Source organism: Mauremys reevesii, linkage group 5 (assembly GCF_016161935.1).
Source record: "Mauremys reevesii isolate NIE-2019 linkage group 5, ASM1616193v1, whole genome shotgun sequence".
Lineage (NCBI taxonomy): Eukaryota > Metazoa > Chordata > Testudines > Geoemydidae > Mauremys > Mauremys reevesii.
The window spans coordinates 129,122,004-129,142,272 of NC_052627.1; the positions used below are offsets into that span (position 1 = coordinate 129,122,004).

Sequence of the window (20,269 nt, forward strand, 5' to 3'; positions counted from 1 at the left end):
ATGTATAGGGAAAGAGAAGAAAAAGTAGGAAAGCAAGAGTACAACAGATTAATCTTATGGGAAGGACCTAGTTAAAAATATCAGATTCTGAAGAGACCAATCAATCAAGCTGGAAATGAGACACCAGAAAAACCTTTGTTTTAACATAATTATTATTATTGTATGTGGTGGTTACCTGAGGATTTGCTTCCAGTTTTGTTACATGAATTAACGTAAGGTGATGAGGGATTCCATACCAAATTGCTGTGGGAGATCTATAATGCCTCTGTTAGTAGGGTGGGAAAGGTCTACCCTTGTGGCTCCCAAAGAAACTGGACTGTGTTAAAGGGCCCCACTTTAGCAAAGCGCACAAACACAAATTGAACTTTAACCTTAAGTACGTGCCTAAACCCTCTGCCTTTAATGGGACGGAAGTGCATGCTAAAAGATAAGCATACCCTTGAGAACTCTGCTGATTTGGGCTTAAGAGGGGAAAAGGATAAACGAGCATACCCTGTCAGAAGACAGCTCATAGTAACTGAAGAGGAAGGGAGCCTGAGGAGGGGAGTGTGTTTTGTTTTCTATTTGGCTGCTCTTTTTATTCAGAGATTCAAATATTTCCCAAATCGTAGGTCATCACATAAAGAGCATTCTCTCAATCCAAGTAACAAAGATGCTATGTACTACCATGCTCTGTATTTGACATTATGTGTAAACAAACTGTTTCTATAACTAAATATATCAAGCCAGCCGAAAACTAATCTTATTTAGGCTGAACTAGGCTAAACCAAACAAAAATAATCTAGAGCCCAAAAACGCAGAAAGAGATTCAAAAACCAGAAAAAACCCACCTCAGAATGTATTACAGCACCCTTAGTACCCTTAGTTCTACTGAACAAGTCATATATTCTGTAAAGTATAATATAATAGTTTATATAGATTGTAGTGGCACCTAGAGGAGATGACAGAAATTGTGAACTGTAGACTATTTGCTATTGTACTTTTGTGAAGAAATAACCTTGCTCATATAGTTTTACTTATAGGCTGCATTGTTTTTGTTGAATATCCCTTTTCTCCATATATCCATTTTCCCCAGAACTGACAGTCATAAATGTGTGTGTGTCTGTGTGCATGGAACATTCACTTTTCAGTTTAGGGATTGCATATTCTTTTGCAATTGTACTATGACCTTTGTGGGCAGTAGCAGAAATTAAACATAAATAAACACCACAATAAAAGTATTATTGGCCTCTGAACATAAGGAATTAACGTCTTGTTTTGCGTTTCTTGCCCTAGCACAGGTGCTCTGGGGAAGAGACAAAAGAGGGAGAACGCCTTTTGAAATACAAAGTGTTCCATGCCCTGGTCATGAGGGCTGGGTGAAATTTAGGTTTTGGAAACTTTCAGTTATGTTTATATTTTGCCGCTTGTTCAGATGTATGCTGATAAAGATTTGCTCCTGCTGAAAAATCCTGCTCATTATTGTTAAATTTCTTCCTAGTAACCCTGCTAATCCCTGGTTAGAAGGGATGTGAGATTTCAGACTCATACAAATACTGAGGTCTAATGAAAAACAAACCAGTAAAACTTGATGTTGTGGATAGCTTAGCAGCGGGAGAATGAACAGTTCCCAACTACATCTCTACCTCGATATAACGCTGTTCTCAGGAGCCAAAAAATCTTACCGCGTTATAAGTGAATCCGTGTTATATCGAACTTGATTTGATCCGCCGGAGCGCACAGCCCTGCCCCGCCCAGAGCACTGCTTTACCACGTTATAGCCGAATTCGTGTTATATCGTGGTAGAGGTGTATTTCCAACTGATGCTGCAACAGCAACACCAGTAGGAATATTAAGTGAAGCAAATAGGATACACACCCCATTGGTAGAAAGAGATGTATCACCCTGTACCAAACTCCAAACGCAGAGAGGGTTCCTGAAAAAACAGGACCAGGAAATGACCCTGATCCATATCTTGAAACATTTGGGAAGAGCATTTATGTTGAGCAATGGGCCTGCTGGGGGGAGCCTTAATGGATTGGTGACTATAATCTTCTCAAAGATATAATATATAATCAGGCATTCTGTATGGGCTGGGAGAGTGAGGAAGGTTATTGTGGCAGTTTAGAACAGTTAATTCATGATTTCAAACCGTGGCACAGGAACTGTTTTTGCCTCTACAGCCAGTGGCTGTAAACAGAGCTTAATCAACTCTACTACTTCTCCAGTGGAGTTGTGTCAGAACCACATTGTTTCCGCTGGCTGGAGACAATGACTGCATTTGAGGCCACTGGCTTGTCAGGTGGATGACAGGTGGATAATTTCCTGGTTTCAGAGATTGACTGGGGAAGTGTTTCATTAGCTAGGAAGACAGAGGTCTGGGTGTTCAGATGAAGAGAAGCCAGGAGAGATAGTAAAGGAAAAAACAGAGAGTTTGCTGATGTCTTTTGAAAGACTTGCAGTGGGCCAAATATTTTTTCCAGTTTAACCCTGACTGCACAGAACTGTTCTGAAAACATCAAGGATTCCACTTGGGATAGATTAGGCTCTGTGTGAGTCTCTCTTGGGAAGTCAAGGGGCAGTGATAGCTGCCACACAAGATGGTGCCAGATCTTGTACAACATCAGGGAAAAGCAGCACCTGGGGTTGTTTTTCATGTAGGTGGGAGGGTCATGGCTGTCATTCCTGCCCCTCGATAGGACTATAACTATGCTGTAGCTTCTACCTCCATTTTACAGATGTCTCCAGTGATACTGCAAGATTTGTTTGCTTCCCATCATAATTCATGAGCTTAAGTTTCAAGGGCTTTTAGATGCTTAATATGCTGAGATGTTTATGCCGGAATGGATAGTGGGCCCTGACATACATCTATCTGCCATGATGCTACACATTGGCTGCACTTAAAGAGAAATCCAGTCTTACCTTCGCTCCTGGGTTATGGTGACAGTAAATAGCCAAACTTCAGTGATAGTTATTCCCGCTGTATATGATTTTTGTTGTAACTTTGTGTGTGTGCGTGTGTGTGTGTGTTTGGTTCTCCCCTCCCCATTCCACTGAAGTTTTAGGTCATGAGTGAGGACAGACTGATATGTTTTCAAATCAACTGTGGCACTGACCTGGACTCAATTGGATCCATGACTGGCAGATTTGAAAGGTTTTTAATTTTATTTATTCTGAACTTTCTGGCCCAGTCGGTCGGGACAATAGAGACAGAATACTGGTTAGCTAAGAATGGAATAATAGTTACCTAGAAGGAACCAAGGAAAATGGTCCACAGTGGCACTGCAACTTAGTGTGATTTAAGACTGTCCAGGGGTACTCAACTAGGGGGGATTCATTCAAGGTTATACCACTAGTGGATGATCAGTCACTGAGTTCCACTGATTTTATACAAGAGAAAAGAGACAATGAAAAGCTCAGTCACATATATGAGTGTTTGGCTGCAGTTAGCGAGGCTTTGGTGGACCTAGTATTTCGATTTTGACTTAGTGGGAAATATGCTGGGTCAGAATCATCAGCGAACCTCAAATAGGAATTCATTTTCCCGAATTCTCATTCCAAAGATTTCATGGAAACAGAATTCTCTGGAACACATATGGAACCTACCTCCTGCCAGTGCAGAACCCAAGACAGGTATTTAAAACATTTCTCCCAGGTTGACATGCCCAAGGTAATAACGTTGACAGACCACAGCACCAGCCTTACATCTCAGCTGCTGCAAGAAGCATGCTTTCTCCCAGATAGTTTTAAAGTCAGACAAAACCACAGTCTATCATGCTCAAATAGATGACCTACTTGAGCCTTTTAATAGAATGCTCAGGGCAATGCTGTATAAATGTGACTATCAAAGCCCAACATTGGACAAAGTACTTACATATCTGTTATTTGCAAAGTACGAGGTACCACTCTTTTCTACAGGGCTTGCCTATTGTGAATTGTGTTTATGGAGGAAGCAACAGGATATTTTGGCCCCGCAAAAGGAAACACAAAGCAGTGAACGTGATCCTGACTATCCTGAAATTATGGGAATGACCGGATTCTGCAGCAGCTTTTGCTTATAAAAACCTGCAGGCAGCACAGATTCCCACAGTACTATCATAAAAGTGCTAACTAATGGGTGTATCAACACCAGGTCCTGCTGCTGTTACCAAGAAAAGACAAGAAACCAAATTACTTGCCACGTGGCTGGGACCCTTTGAACTAGTGTTCTGGGTAGGGTATTCAGATGGTAATTTTTTTGTAGCTGGGGAAAGGCAAGGTACCCAGAAGTCTCACATAAATTCAGAATGCTAGACGGGCACATCCTACGGAAGTAGGAGTTAGAGTGAGATTGCCAGCAACCAGGTGCTAAGCAAGCCAAGAATTTGATCAATCACTTTGAAACAGCACATGTCATGATTTCCATAAGAATTACAAGGGAAAATGATATTGTTGTCAATCATCCCAGTGACTCAACTGCTCAGAATTTTCTGAAGGGTGGAGGGGGGGAAGGGTGCTGCATTTTCCTTGCCAAGTAAAGCCAGTGTGCTTCTAAAAAACTGCCTGAATATTTCATTTTCAACAAAACAACATTGAATCTATTACTAAAAATTGCTTGGTATCTCAAGGATGGATCATTACAACATAAACACACTGTTCTGACTGGTACTTAAAAAGGCAGAGGCCCACTCTTTCACTGTGCCAACCTGTTTGTTTCCACACCGCTTTTTCAAGGCCAGGAAATATAAAACTGTTTCCAGATATCCTCTAGGAGAGCAAAATGAGATATGAAATGGCCCAGTTCATTATTTTAGTCTTGAACTACAGTATGCAGCTTTAACTAAAACTTGCTTTTCTAAGTATTCCTTGAAAAGCTAGCAGAGCAATACTGAGAACAATTGACAGATTGTCCTTTCTAGGATGCTGTAACTAAATCAGACAATCCTGATGACTCAGCAGCCAACCTCTGTCACCAATCACTGATTACTGAGTTCAGGACAGCTATGGACATTTTGCTGTCTCGTGAATGTAATTTAATGTTCACTGTCACACCGATTAATCTTGTGTGATTCAGAGCCACCTCTCTAAAGGATGCAAGAATGATTTTTTTTTCTCTTTTAAATATGAGTTCAGCCATAGCAGTTAAATATGCAACTTGACAGTGTCTTGAGAGTCCATAGATTTTCATTTTCCATCACCTTTTTCATTCTAATTTGGTTGTGCCTTCAAGAACAATGACCTCTAACTGCCCATTAAACGCTTTTAGATTTTATTCACTGCCGCACTTTCTTATAATACCATTTTATTTGGGACACAATCAAATATATTGCCCGGTACTTCAGTGAGCAAAATTACCGGAAGGCCTACATTTTCTCTACAGACATGGCATTCCATAGACCCATGGTGTAGCCAAACAGCTCAAGTGATCAGGAGTTGGAAACATTTTCAAGAAGGATTACGGAATTTCAAAATCTTGTTTTGTTCCAATTTGGAACGAAAACCAAACATTTCAAAATTCTCCAACTAACAGAATCAATGATATTTTTTTCAAAACTTGAAACAATTAGATGATTTAAAAATGAAATTCAGCCTGTAAAATGAAGGGGAGCCAGGAGCCTGGAAGCCCCAGATCCCAAAGCTCCAAGGCTCCCAGGTTATCTGGGGATTGCAGCATCCTGATTCCCTTTCAGCTCACCAGGTGGCCTGAAGTGGAGCCAGGAAGCCTGGGAGCACTGGCAGAGCACGAAGCACAGGAGCTGGCACTTTTACGATTTCTGGGGCTCTCAGCCTCCCATCATCTCACCAGGCTGAAGAGCTGGGAGTCTGCCAAGGAGCCAGGTAAGCGAACTGGCATGAAACCAGACAGGGAAAATTTCTGATCAGTTCTCCTTTCAAGCTCTTTTCTGAAGCCACGAGAACTAGAAACAATCTCTTTCATTTAAAAACAGGAGCTAGGTCTTTATAAAAAAAAAATCACCAAATACCATGAGACTCATAATAAAATCATCAGAGTTGTCCTTTGGGAGAGCTAAGAAAGAAAGAAAGAGGAGGGATTGTTGAGGGGGAAATCTTAAAAAATGTAACTGACAAGACATGTACCTTTGACATTTTAATTATATGAGGTTTATGACTTGGTCTATCTTGTCTTCTTAGAGGTGCTTACTATGCATTTGTACGTCTAGCACAATGGAACCCCAGTCCTGACTGGGGCTTTTGTGCACCATCACAATACCAATATACAATTATTAATAACAATGATAGGATAGAGCTCCTGTGGGCTAATACTGAAAAACCTCCCACAGTATTACTCATTCAAACAAATATTTGCAATGGAGCTAGAATATCTGAATATTTGATGAGGGAATAAAACTGAACCAAATCTAATTAAGTACATTAAAAAAAAATCAAAGTGAAATTGTCACGTTTTGTCTTTTCACCACTTCTGAGCACAAAATTGTGTCAGTTTCCCTGAAATCTTCATACTATTGAAAATCGTTTTTTTCTGAAACCGAAACTTACTCTTCCCTCTTTTCCCCTTGCAAACCTTCCTTCTGGCTGAGTACAAAAACTAATGGCTGAGAACAGTGTGAGAGAGAACAAAAGCTTTTTAAAGGATCCTCAGACCCTGTCCTACCTTGCCTCTCCCTCACCTACTCATCAGATATCCAGTGGCAATTTGCTTAAAACATTGTATAGGTGGCAGTGTATGCTATATACAATAACTCCATTCCAAGCATATAATTAGCTAGAAGGACGTTAGTAACTCACTAGCACATCGGGGACCTACAAAATGAGCAGAAGAATTCTCCCTCCTGCACCACAATTTTCTATCCTTTACCTGTTTGACCTGAAGCTGGGGTAACATCACCTATTTTCACAATAGCGAAAGGTAAGATAGGCTGATTTGTCCTAAGACTGAATGCATCCATTCCAATTCTACTGTTTTGCACCGAGTCCTTCATACCTGAGCAAACTGCTTGTAAAATGAAATGTAAAACACTACACTTTATACCCACTTTGTACTCACTATGCACAGGTGTAAATGATTCACTTAGTGCAAGGGAGTTGAGAATCAGGACTCTTCTTTAAACAACATGAAACAAAAAACAACTTGTAGATGAAGAGTGAATCTCCCTTGCCCTAGATCACTGAAGAGGATTGGTGGAGAGGAATGTGATTTTAGGTTGAGGAGAGCTATTAACATTTGAATAGGCAAGAAAATAATAATATTGTTGCAACTGCAACGTACAGTCTCACTGAAATACTGTCATACATTACTGTCATAAAATAACTGTATTCTCAATGGAAAGTATCAAAGGAGTGAGCACATTTTATAACTCATTATTAGCCACAAATTTTCAGTTTTTTTCCATTACCTCTTCCTCTTTTTCTTTAATCAAAACAATGTATGAGTAAATTTAAAATGAGGGACAGATAACACTGGTTAAAGGCATTCTGGACAGATGTTATAAAAGCCTCCCTCGGACAGCTCTGCAAACGTATCTCAATACTAACTGGGAACAATATACTCTTACAGTCTGGCCATCTCTTGATCAGGCTGTCAGTTGTTCCAAATCATGCCTTACCCCAATCTGATTTAGTTTTTACCTTGCAACAATTCTACCAAGCTTTTGAGAAAGTGAAATCTTTGGCAGTTGTAAAGCCCTTCCTTCTCATCACTGAAAATCCCATGTCCTCTTATCAAGACAGGGGTTAAAAACAAATATAGAAGCCATGCTGGTAGACACAAATGTTAAAAATAAAATAAAATAAATAAATAAATAAATAAAAGAGAGTTATTACATGACCTATTTTATTTTTAAAATTTGAAATACTATACCTCAAACTAAACATTAATTTTTTAAGAAGAAGATACTTATACATGAACTGTTAAACTGATTTGGTTACATTCCATATGAAACATGAAGAGTAAAAGAATTGGGAATTATGGATCTTAGATCTAATTAGACTGCTATTAGAATAATAGAAATATAAAGATGGTCAAATACCCATCAACTCAGTTACTTAAACACCATATATAAAACTGTAAAACAGAACACTGCTCCACTATGCATTCTAAGAGAAACCCTGAAATTACATTAACCATCCTCTGCACGGTCATAAATGTATGCTGTCATTTAAACTATAAAGATTCTTTTGCCTTATCTGAAAGTGGTGTCAGAAATAAAATAAGTAATGTTTCTGAAGCAAAGGCAAATTCATTTTGCTATCACAAAGCATGGTACATAAAAACAGGCACTACCAAGAAACAGGATACAACAATCCATCAGTTTGGGAACGATCTTTGTAGAGACCTTTTCGAGTTTATACCTAAAAGTAATAATTCTGTGAGACAAGATTCTACAGACAGCAATCCAAAAAGCTATATTTCACATCATCATCACCTGTTCTTTAACTCACTCTTTTTACGGCTTTCACCTCAAGATAAAAACACATCAGCTTTTCTGTCATTTGCACCAAAAGAACATATCAACTGTCACCTTAAAAAACGGCAAACAATTTCTGTTTTGTAATCCTAGACTGGGCAAATAGCTGTTCCTTGAAACCAACACCATTTTACTGAACAGTAAAAAGAAAATATAAATTTAAAAAATAAATTCTAGTTGTCTCAGGTATACGATAAAGCAACTAGAAGATTGAATACTTTCACTGGTTTGATATCACATATTATCAGTCTTGCAAATAGAAATAATAGTAAAAACACGCAATCCTTGAATGTTAGTTTTCAACATTTATGAGAATTAGAGACTTGCAAAAAACAGGATCAAAATATGTCAGTGTGTTTATTTAAACTCTAACATTACCAGCAGATGAAAAACGAAGCATGGAGTAGAACATTCGCACTGGTAAACATATCTGGATACCTTAAATGTGGAAATACTCATTTGGAAATATTTCAAATCACATATTGTATGTGCAAAAAAAAGGAGAAATGGTTTTGAAACCCTGTAATATCCTTAAACACAGATGTCTAGGAGCCCATGGAAAGACATGGTCATCACCATTACGGGCTTGAAGTGACTATCACCATATTTTTCAGAGAACAACTGCTTCTGACAATATTTCCAGGAATTAAGTTGTAATACAAAAAATGGTTATTGACTGGTTATGACCTCACTGCATATATCACAGCTTCGCGATGATGGATGGGTCTAGTAACAATAGTGCAGAATATCCACAAATAATTTTGGAGGTATATATAGGCTCTGCAAAGCAGAGGATGTTTATCATTTAGGAGATCATACACATAAAGCAAACGGTACTGTATGTCTACACTGTGGTGACTGATGTATTTAAGATATTTTAAAAACATTTCATTATGTGCACTGCAATAATGATAGATGATACTGAACAGATTCAGAGAATCTGCACACTTCCAGTTAATAGCTCCAATTACCCTGTTAGCAAATAAGAATCTTCGTGGTTTAACTACATCCTCCCACATGCAAACTTAAGTTCACATGTAGTAGCTCTCTGTGCATACATCGGAATAAAACACTAAGTGACTATTTCCCTACAACAATGAATAATGCTAGAAACTGACTGTACTCATTTTCTTCTACAAAAATAGTATCTAGGATATATTCATTTGACTTATCCATATTCCCTCTTTGCTTTTATACAAATTTCACAAAAGCGTTTGGGCTCACTAGAAATATTTAAAAGTTGTGTAGACTACCTTTTAGTTAAAATGAAAGGAATCGCTGATGCCGAACACAGTAGTCTCTTATTCTGCAGTAGAGTGAGGGAATCTTACAACTGGGGACATTCCTTTTCAGAGCAAAATGCATTTCAGGGTATAATTATTTGTAACAAACTACTAAAAAACGATCTCAAACCCCAAAACGTTGAATACCACCAAAGGATTTTAAGTGACTGCCTTGATTTTCTTGAACTGCTGCTATTTAGGATCATCAGTTTTACTAAGCATGTAGGCATTTCAGAATAGTCATACAACTGCTTAACAATCCATAAAGGAGGAAAAAACTAAAAAGAGCGTATCACTTACATTATTCATATACTCGCTAAGTAGGTCCTGGAGGGCCTGTCGTACAGCATTGCACTCAGCAACAATTCTCTCTCGGCGGTCATCACGTGTGCATGAAGAGTCTGCCATCAGTGCTGCTCCACTGATAATACTCTCCAACCTCTCTTCAAGAGATGGTCTGAATCTGGCCTCACTGAAAGTCATAGGGTCTAAAATAATCTTGTTCTGAAATATAAAACATATGTAGAAAAATGAACAGCATTCTTGGGTGTTTGCTATCGGTTTTGAAATGCCCCCCTTTATGGCTTTTCATCTTTCCTACTGAATAAATACATTAGTTCTCTGCTACGTTCCAGGAGGAACTACACTTACTGAAATATCTAGTCTCCATGAAATTTGACATATTTTAAAGGACCAGACAACACACAATGGTTTTAAAACTATATCCTAGGCAATAAACATCTCAACAGATGAGTTTTCAAATATGTCAATAGCCTAAAGCAAATAAAGGAGGTGACCTTTAAGCACAGTAATTGTTGACTATTATACTTTTACTGGATCTTATGAAGCTTTTCAGATGCTATTGTTGTCCTGAATGTCACATGTTCATTGAATACTTAAATCTCTGTTAGTATCATATAACATAACTGGCTCTGTTTTTATTCAAGTAATTTAATGTTCAATTCTGGGTACAATGAATGGGTCCTCTCCACATTTTCAGCATCATTATAATTTACACTGATTTCATTAAATAGGACAACATGTATTTTTCATAATTTTTACAACTATTGCTTAATGATTTGTGTATACAACCACAATGTCCTATGAATACATTTCTTTCTTACTTGAAAACACAAACGATGTACTAATGTAAGCTTGCATTTAGGTGTTGGGCTGGTAGGGTTATATTTTTGTTTATCGGAGCACCAACTTTTATTTGACCCACTGCTCTGGGATTCAGGAGAGCAGGGTTCAATTCCCAGCTAGCACGAGAAATCTGTCGAGTTTGGACAAATCCCTTGATCTTTCTGGTTCCCCCCCCCATTACCTGTGAAATGGCAAAGGTAAATAATACTTCATCTCCCCCACCCTTTGCACATCTTGCCATGACAATGTACTTGTTGCAATGTATCTGCTGCAGTTGTAAGCAAGAACTGCGGAAAGAGGAACATCTTGGGCCTGGGACTGTTTCTAAACATCTTGGGTTTCGGCAATTTGCCCAGAACTGTCTCTTTGAAATTGCCCGGACAACTGATGATGTGACGGAGTGGATGATAAAGGATGTTAGATACACTCGCAATTTGGAGTGGTTTGTGGATCCAGAGCCCTGTTTAGATTAAGATGTGCTAATGCTGGCTCCTCGCATCTTACGATCGGACTGAACATCGACTGGCCATCAGGACTTCAGTTCTGATCTTCAGATCCTGGTGTAGTATGTTTGGGTTATGAATGTGGAGCGAGTGGTTTATTTTGTAAGCAATAAAGAGTATTTGTGGATTATATAGCAACCCTGTGTCCAGTATCTGCCTGCTCCCCAATCTCGTAGGGAGACTCCTGCTGTGGGTCTAACAAAGCCTACATTGTGGATTGAGGAAGCCACGCCCCCTTTACCCAACTGGGCATGCTCCAAGTAGACTGGTATACGAGGGAGCATCTCAGCTCAGTTGGGGCTGACTGCCAGGGAGGAAGGAAGTGCTCCGTTGGCTCCATCCGAGGATCAGCCACAGTCCGAGGTGGCCAGAAATGCTATAACCCAAGCAGACACTAAGGCACCTTTTGGGACCCCACTGCCTCAGAGGTCATTGGGGACAGCACAGACCGGAGAACCCAGAGACAGCAGAGATGCCCAGACCACATCAACAGGAACTACAGTAAGAAACAGCCCAGGGGAATTAGTGAGTGAGTTAGTGTTTTGAGTCCATGTGTTTCAATCGGAACCTCCCTGCTGACTCAGTAGCACATGCCCCTGCCACTATTAGGGCCCTGGGCTGGGGTCCAGTGGAGAGGGAGGGCCTGGACCCCTTACCAGGGCTGCCACCCCCTCCCTGCCCCTTGTGTGTGGCAGCCCCCTTCCTGACTGACTTTGGCCGCTAGGCCTTACTGCCCTGTCTTCCTGGGGGTGAATGTACTGATTGTGGCTACTAGGCCTAACTGTCCTGCTAAGAGGGGTGATCCTATTGACTGTGGCCATTGGGCTGAACTGCCCAGCTATTAGGGGTGAATACATGGACTCTAGCCATTATGGCTCACCGCCCTGCTGACAGGGGAAATATATGGACTTTGTCGGTTAGGCCTTACGGCCCTGCTAACTGGGGCAAAGCTATTACATTGGTCGGTTCGCCCACTGCCCTGCAAACCAGGGTGGATTTACTGACTTTGGCCACTAGGCCTCACTGCCCCGCTAAGAAGGGCGAATCTATAGAATTCACAGAAAGGGCTGAATTTTTCAATTCCAACACTAGATTGAGGAAATAGATGACTGTATGAACAGAGAGGAAAAGCTGTATCTTAGAGATGTTCTTTAGAGAAAGAATCAGAAAGATATAAACAGCCTGGATGTGTGGACCTAGAGACAGGTCCAAGTCAAAAAGGACCTAAATGTAAACCCTAAACTTTCCATAGGGTATTTCCAAAGTTACTGTGTCAGATGGACCTAGGGAGAGGTGATTTCCTGTCTGAAACAAAGATGACATCATTTGACGACGTGAAACAAAAAGTGAAAATACTGTAATGACTCAATTAGCGTATATGAACATTTCTGCTAAACTGTGTAGCGGAAGCCCTTCATTGGTATTGGAGCTCAAAGATATGAGTTCCATCACAGAGATGTACTAAATGGTCAAGTTATGCCATGTAGTGACATCAATTAAATCTGTGACCACCGAGGAATGTACCGGTATGTTCATGACTATTCTTTAATCTAGCAGGAAAAGGCATAATGAGATCCAACAGTTGGAATCTGAAGATAGACAAATTCAGATTAAAAATAAGGTGCAATCTGTTTACCAATAAGGGTAATTAACCATTGGAACAAATTACTTAGGGATGTGGTGGATTCTCCATCATGTGAAGGCTTTAAATCAAGATAGGATATTTTCTAAACTTATAACAAACAGAAGTTTTGGTCCTGACGCACAAATTGCTGGGTGAAGGTGTATGACTTGTGTTATCCAACAGGTCAGACTACATTATCATAATGGTCTCTTCTGGCCTTACAAACCTATGAACCTATTACTTACTGGAATTATTTCAATTACGTTAAATTGTTTCAGATGGATGGTTTCCATGATGTGCACTCCCCGTTATGGCAAAAGTCCTTGTATATCACATTCACAGTAATTAGGGTTTTTTTAGAAAAATATTTTAGCCATAATTAATATTTGTTGTCATAAGTACTGAATGGCAAGTACTATATCAATTGGTAATGTTGCAGGCCAGCATAACAAAAGGTCTGCTGCTACTTTCTGGCAGCAACCCACTACTTTATTTTTTCTGACAGAACCTCTACTGCTGCCGTCCAGTTTTCAATGACAGAAGGTCCTAGGTTGTTTACCCAGGTTTTCATTTTAGCCCATTTTTCACCTCCTGCCCTCATTCCATATACTACCTGGCTGTTATTCCAACACCGTGCAAAACCTGAAGGATTGCATGGACTTTGCTTACTTTTGCCTAGGGAGTGAACATTTTGAAATTGCCTTGAAGCCAAGTCTCCTACATGGTAGCACAGAGGTCAGCTTCTGAACAAGTGAGTCAGTAATTAGAACTGATTAGATTATCTAGGCAGATTTGATTAGAAAAGAGATGTTTTTATAATCAAATTATTTAACTGAGCAGTCCTTGGAAATAGATTAAACTAAATGTGTTATGTGTAAATGCACAGAGTAATTTATTCAGTCACATAATGTATTAGGAAATAAAAAACATATGAACTCCAACTGGAAAAAAATGTTTTTAAAAGAACAATCTACTTGCTTTCCAGGTTAACATTTTTATCTCAAATTAATGTTATTATAGGGGTGCACACGTTGATATGTAGTGCAGGAGCTAAACAAGTTACCAGATGGCAAATTTTGTGGGTGTACATTAACCTTAAGTGTATTGTATGAGATAACGAAAAATGATTTTGGATCGCCATTGGGTTATTTTCTGACTCATTTTTGTTTCTTTATAGTTCAAGGTGGCAGATGCAAAAGAAGAGTCAATCTGTGCTCCTGCCTAGAGGCACTTTACCCACACCACCTGCTGCTCTATAAAATTTGGCTAGAATCATGCAAGCAGGTTTCGTATTTGAACTGTTTGCAAAGATGTTATGTTACCATTTCTCTGCTGTTCTCTGAACCTTAAAAGAAAATGAGTCACGAAAGAAGTAAATATAGAGAGAGCTACAACTGGGGATAGGAGAGAATTAATCCAATTATCAAGATGCATAACATTTCAGTCATTATTTTAAATAGACCATTCAAATGCCAAATCATGAAATATTCTAATGGAATATTTTAATTTTCAGAACATTTTGATGAAACATAAGTTTGTGCAATTTACTGTCTGGGACAGCCCAAATCACCACGTCATTAATAGGTCAAATGACATAGCTAATTAGGAGAACCAACATATATTTTAAAATCCTGATAATATATTATATCAAAGTGCACTCCCTAGTTATCAACAGCTTCATCTAACAGTGTCAAGTTATAGCAAAGCTAACAAATTGTATTCTGATTACAGTACACTCATTCTCATAATATAAAAACAAAGTCAAAGGTGAAATCCTGGCCCCAGTGAAGTCAACAAGTTTGCCACTGGATTCAATGGTGCCCGTATAGTGTTTGGCACTATACATATGGAAAAATGAGAAGAATTTTCCTTCCCTGAGGGGGTCTTCAATCTAAACAAGTGAATAGCAAAGAAATAACAACAAACAGAAATATGCGGGAACCTCACTAAGATTCATTGTTTAATAAAAAGGAAACACACAGTTGAACAATTTCAACCAAATGTCATATTGTTCCAGCTCCACCAATTGCTGATGTAGTGGAAATTAACGTATCATTCTCTAGAATGTGCCACTATGTTTCATACATATCTTCTATCATATATGTCAAAGAAAGTGTTCCAGTTTTACTAGCAACTAAATCATAACTGGTCTCTTTGAGAGAAACGATCCATACTGATAGGGCTGTTCTTGTCACTCATATGTTAATTCCTTAGGGATGCACTTCACTGTTGCACTTGAAAATGACCTAGTTTCATTAACATTCATTATACATCCTTAAGAATTACCAAAAGAGCAAAGTTACCTTTACTATCATACTTATCGTTAATAGATCTGTACCACTAGAGAAAATGCAGTGAATAAACTGGGATAGTTAAAATGTAAGGAAATAAGAAATAATTTTTACAGACAATGGTCAGTTGATTGCATTTTCTTCAGAACGTTTTCAACATTTCCTTATTAAAGTGGATTTTTAATTCAAAACATACACACTAACACTTAACACAGGGGTCTCAAACTCAGTTGACCTTAGGGCCAGTGCCGGTCCTCAAATCCTCCCAGCAGGCCAATGCGTCTCATGCCACCCAGAACTGACCCCCTAAAAACTTTGCGCCCCCCCACACCTGCCTAAGGCTCTGGGACAGAGTTTGGTGGGGGAGGTGGTCTGGGGTAGGGGCTTGGGATGCAGGCTCTGGGAGAGAGTTTGGGTGCAGAAGGGAGTCTGGGGTGCAGGCGCTGGGATGGAGTTTGGGGACTGGGGGTGTGGGGATGGAGTGCAGGCTCTGGGAGGGAGTTTAGGTGCAGGAGGGGTGTGTGGGAAGGGGATGCAAACTCTGGGAGGGAGTTTGGGGGTGGGAGAGGGTATGTGAGGAGGGTGTGGGGGTGCAGTGCTTACCTGGGGCTCTAAGGCAGGGTGGGGGGCCTCCACATGCTTCTGCCCCCAGGCACCATCCCTGCAGCATCCCATTGGCCACAGGGGCACTCAGGGCAGGGGCAGCATGCGGAGGCACAGCCCCGCCCCTCCCCTGGGCCAAAGGGAGGGGTCGGGAGCCACTGGAGCCAGCAGGAAGATTGGCCCAGGGAGAGACCTGGCCCCAAAACTGCTGGAGCTCTACAGGCCACATCTGGGAGGCTTGTGGGCTGCAGACGGCCTGTGGGCGAGGAGTTTGAGACCCCTGACGTAACCCATGCAGTAGTCTCTACTACCGACCAGAGGATTTTCCACTAATTAGTGGAGACACACAGGCATGGCTCCACTAATTAGGTGTCTGGAGCCTGGAGAAGATGCACATGTAAGGTGAGGTGGTGGCCTTGAGGGGAATAGGGGGTAGGTGGGAGGAGTCTGTGGGGTGAGAAGAGGGGGTGGGAGGAATTTGGGATGTGCAGGGCTGCGGTGGCCAGAGAAAGAGGCGACTTTCCCGAGGTCCAGGGCTGCGGCTGCCAGGGAGAGACAGCCCTCCTTCGTAGCCACAGCTCTATGGCTGGGGAGACACCCCGCTCCTTCCCAGCCCCAGCTCAGGGGCTGCCATGATGGGGGAGAGAGGGCACATCCATTGCATTAGAAAGGTAACACTAGTGATATTAAAATATGAATTGTGTGATTTTATATGTAGAACAAAAAACAATTATTATTAAGGGGTTTTTTTTTATATGGTGCTTTTATCCAAAACCCTTTACAGTAGTTAGCTAATGGTACAAAAGACATTTGGAAAAATCATTAAGTGGTCCCCCGAGACCCTCAGCAATTTTCAAGTGGTCTGTGAAGAAAAAAAAAGTTTGAGAACCACTGCTCTAGAGTTTCAGTTGCACCAGTGCAAATGGTCCTCCCAGTAGAGTCCCAAATAACCTTTTGATCTCTCTCCTGCCATCCATCTCTGATTGTCTACTCAGGAGATAAATGTAAACATTAGGTATGACTGCCCACTGCCTAGTCCATGACAGTTTCAGTAGCCCAAACCAAAAGGAAGAAGGGACAGGTTCTGCTACCAGAATGGATTTCACTAAGGCTAGCATCTCCATGGTCAGAAATAGTAGTCGCTTTGCAAAACCTGCAGATGCAGATTGCAGGCACAGAGTGAGACACAGCAGGAACAGGCTGTGCCATGCACAACTCTGATGCCAGCCCCTTGAGAACCAAAAATTTCACTGCCAGTGATGGTGGTGAAATCTGTGGGTTTCTGTTGCACCTCCAGTCATTCCCCATCCATCAGTCCCAAGTGGGACTTATCCTTAGCCTGCTGCCCCAGAAGGCCTTAGCCTGGGCCTCTCTACTCTTTGAGAAATCTAGCCCTCTCCTAAGCCAGCTTGAGAACTTTGTTCATGACATGGAAGTGATTTTTGATGACCCGAGACATGTACATACAGCAGTGGCTACACTCCAAGGTGTTGCCAGCCAGTTGCTAATTGCATTGTGGAATTTGGATGCCTGGCAGCAGACACCAAATGGAATGAAGCTGTGCAGCACCATCACTTCCAGTTCAGCCCCTAGATGAAGAGATCAAAGGTGAGCTGGTGTGGATGGAGCCTCTGACTGGTCTGGACACCCTAATTGAACTGTGCATTAAGACTGACAACTGCCTGATGAAATACTTTCAAGAGAGAAGGTCAGCTTCCCATCCCCCATCAGTCTCACTGACTCCAACCCACTAACCTTCCACATCCTTTCTACAGCCCGTAGGTGTGGTGCCACACCACCTGGCTTTAAGTGGTTTCCACTATATACAGGGTTTACAGTTTGGTTAAATGGCTCTCAGCACCCTCACTATACAAATTGTTCCAGCACCCCTGCTACTGCCTGAACTCTCATATCTGCTGGCGGGCAGGTATGGTGCATTTTAGTTAGCCATGCTGCCAGCAACCTTACCTATCAAATCCAATCACAGACTAGAAGTCCTCTTCAGTTCTGCCTGCCTGCCAAGGGCTTCCAAGACAGAGGGAGTTAGCCTGAAGAGAACCTCAGCAACCCAACACCCTCTGTGGTGCCTGCCAAAAATCAAAGCTTTATTAACATGTCCAACAAAAAGAAAGCTAAGATCTTGCTGCCCCATCATAGCTACAACTGCCCCATCAACTTCCAGCCTGGCATAGAGCTTCCTTGCAAGTGTATCTATTCCCTCTTGGAACCCAAGTTATGGGATCTCTGGAGCTATCTCCAATAAAACCTATTCCTAAGTGGCCAGAGGAGCTAACAAACAGGAGCAGTGAAGAGGTGAGTTTGGTGAGGGAGTTCTCCAGGTGAAGGAGGAGTAACTATGTAACCCTTGGGGTGAATTTGTCATTTGTTGTGTGCTTGCTGTTTGACTGAAGTATATAGTGTGGTCGGGGGGGATGCTGTGTGCTGAGTCTAAAGGCCTGCCAGACAAGGCTGAGAGCTTCTTAATGAGGCTTTGATCTCTAATTCCTTTAGGATCCATTATCCAGAGGGTGTGGCTACTCAGGGATAACAAGGGTTTAAAAAGCTAGTGCATAAGTGATCAGAGGAGCTAGTGAACAGGAGCAACTAACAGGGGAGCTTTGCAAGTGTGTTTAGAGAGGAAGTGTGAAAGCAGCTCCCTTGATTAACAGTCTCTGAATTTAGGCCAATAAACAACCTCCCCCCACTATGCCTTCCCCCTGAAAAAGTTCCAGGAGTAAAAATAATGCAGGAAGAAGTCCAACAGCAGAGTGGGGGCTATCCAGTTTATTGCACTGAATGTACCATGTATGATTACCTCCCTTTTGGGCAGGGGGTGTATGTGTGCATTCAGTGCAAGCAGCTCATAGCCCTCAAAGATCAAGTACGGGCTCTGGAGACCAGAGTGGCTCAACTGGAGGAGCTTAAGGAGATAGAGAGGTACATAGCTGAGACTTTCTGGGACACAGTAGAGCAGACCCAACCCCAGTCTGACAGCCTCTGTGCTGTTGAGGAGGACGAAAATCTCAGGGAAAGAGAACATCAAGTTGGAGCCAGAGGAAAGCGATCCCATAGTTTAGACCCTTCTTTCAGATGATACATGATATCCTCTTGCACTGAGGGTACCCCTCTGGGGGGAGGGAACCCCTTTTATTAGGAAGACACAGGTAATAGTAATTGAGTCTACCATTAGACATATAGATAGCTGGGTTTGTGATGACCAGGAGAATCCCACAATGAATTGCCTGCCAAGGGTGAAAATTGTAGATCTCTCGTGACATCTAGACAAATTTATGTGCAGTGGTGGGGAGGAACTGGCAGTCGTGGTACACTGATGGCATATGGAAAGGTAGGAGAGAGGTTCTGAAGGCCAAATTTAGGCTGCTAGGTAAAAGATTGAAGTCCAGGACCTCCATGGTAGCATTCTCTGAAATTCCTCCAGTTCCATGCACTGGGACAGTTAGACAGGCAGAACTACAGAGTCTCAATGCATGGACGAGATGATGGTGTAAGGCAGAGGATTTTAGTTTTATTAGGATCTGGGAGAACCTTTTGGGAAAGGAGGAGCCTATACAGAATGGCCTCCACCTAAACTAAAATGGAACCAGATTGCTGGCATGTAAAATTAAAAAGGTGGTAAAGGAGTTTTTAAACTAAGGGTTGGGGGACAGCCACCAGGTTCAGAGGAGCACACAGATCAGACAGACGCATCCTACAGGGGAGACTCTGTTAATGGGGATTCTGTATATCCTAGGAAAGAGAAGAGGCTAGAAGTTGATAAAATACAGGTAGGGACTAAAGAGAAACTGTCAAATGAGAAACAGTCCAATTCAATTTCATCACACAATGGCACACAGATAAATACTGATTTTTTTTATAAGTGCTTGTATAAAAATGCAATAAATCTAAATACTAAGATGGGTGAACTTGAGTGCCTGCTATTAAATAAGGATATTGATATAATAGCAGCAAAGAATCCTGTGGCACCTTATAGACTAACAGACGTTTTGCAGCATGAGCTTTCGTGGGTGAATACCCACTTCGTCGGATGCAAGTAGTGGAAATTTCCAGGGGCAGGTATATATAAGCAAGCAAGAAGCAAGCTAGAGATAACGAGGTTAGATCAATCAGGGAGGATGAGGCCCTGTTCTAGCAGTTGAGGTGTGAAAACCAAGGGAGGAGAAACTGGTTCTGTAGTTGGCAAGCCATTCACAGTCTTTGTTTAATCCTGAGCTGATGGTGTCAAATTTCCAGATGAACTGAAGCTCAGCAGTTTCTCTTTGAAGTCTGGTCCTAAAGTTTTTTTGCTGCAGGATGGCCACCTTAAGATCTGCTATTGTGTGGCCAGGGAGGTTGAAGTGTTCTCCTACAGGTTTTTGTATATTGCCATTCCTAATATCTGACTTGTGTCCATTTA

The 20,269-nt window shown here is 41.3% G+C and overlaps 1 protein-coding gene across 11 annotated transcripts in view; it reads right to left on the reverse strand.

The window, feature by feature from the left end:
- Window positions 1-20,269, reverse strand: part of CTNNA2 (catenin alpha 2) — a 750,149-nt gene that overhangs the window by 486,101 nt on the left and 243,779 nt on the right. For 10 of the 11 annotated variants that reach the window (XM_039539873.1, XM_039539874.1, XM_039539878.1 and 7 more), the window contains one exon: window positions 9,989-10,192. In XM_039539873.1, the coding sequence (XP_039395807.1) occupies window positions 9,989-10,192 (204 nt within the window). Of the gene's footprint in view, window positions 1-8,167; window positions 8,290-9,988; window positions 10,193-20,269 lie in introns of those variants that run through there. The other variant, XM_039539884.1, reaches the window with a different exon arrangement.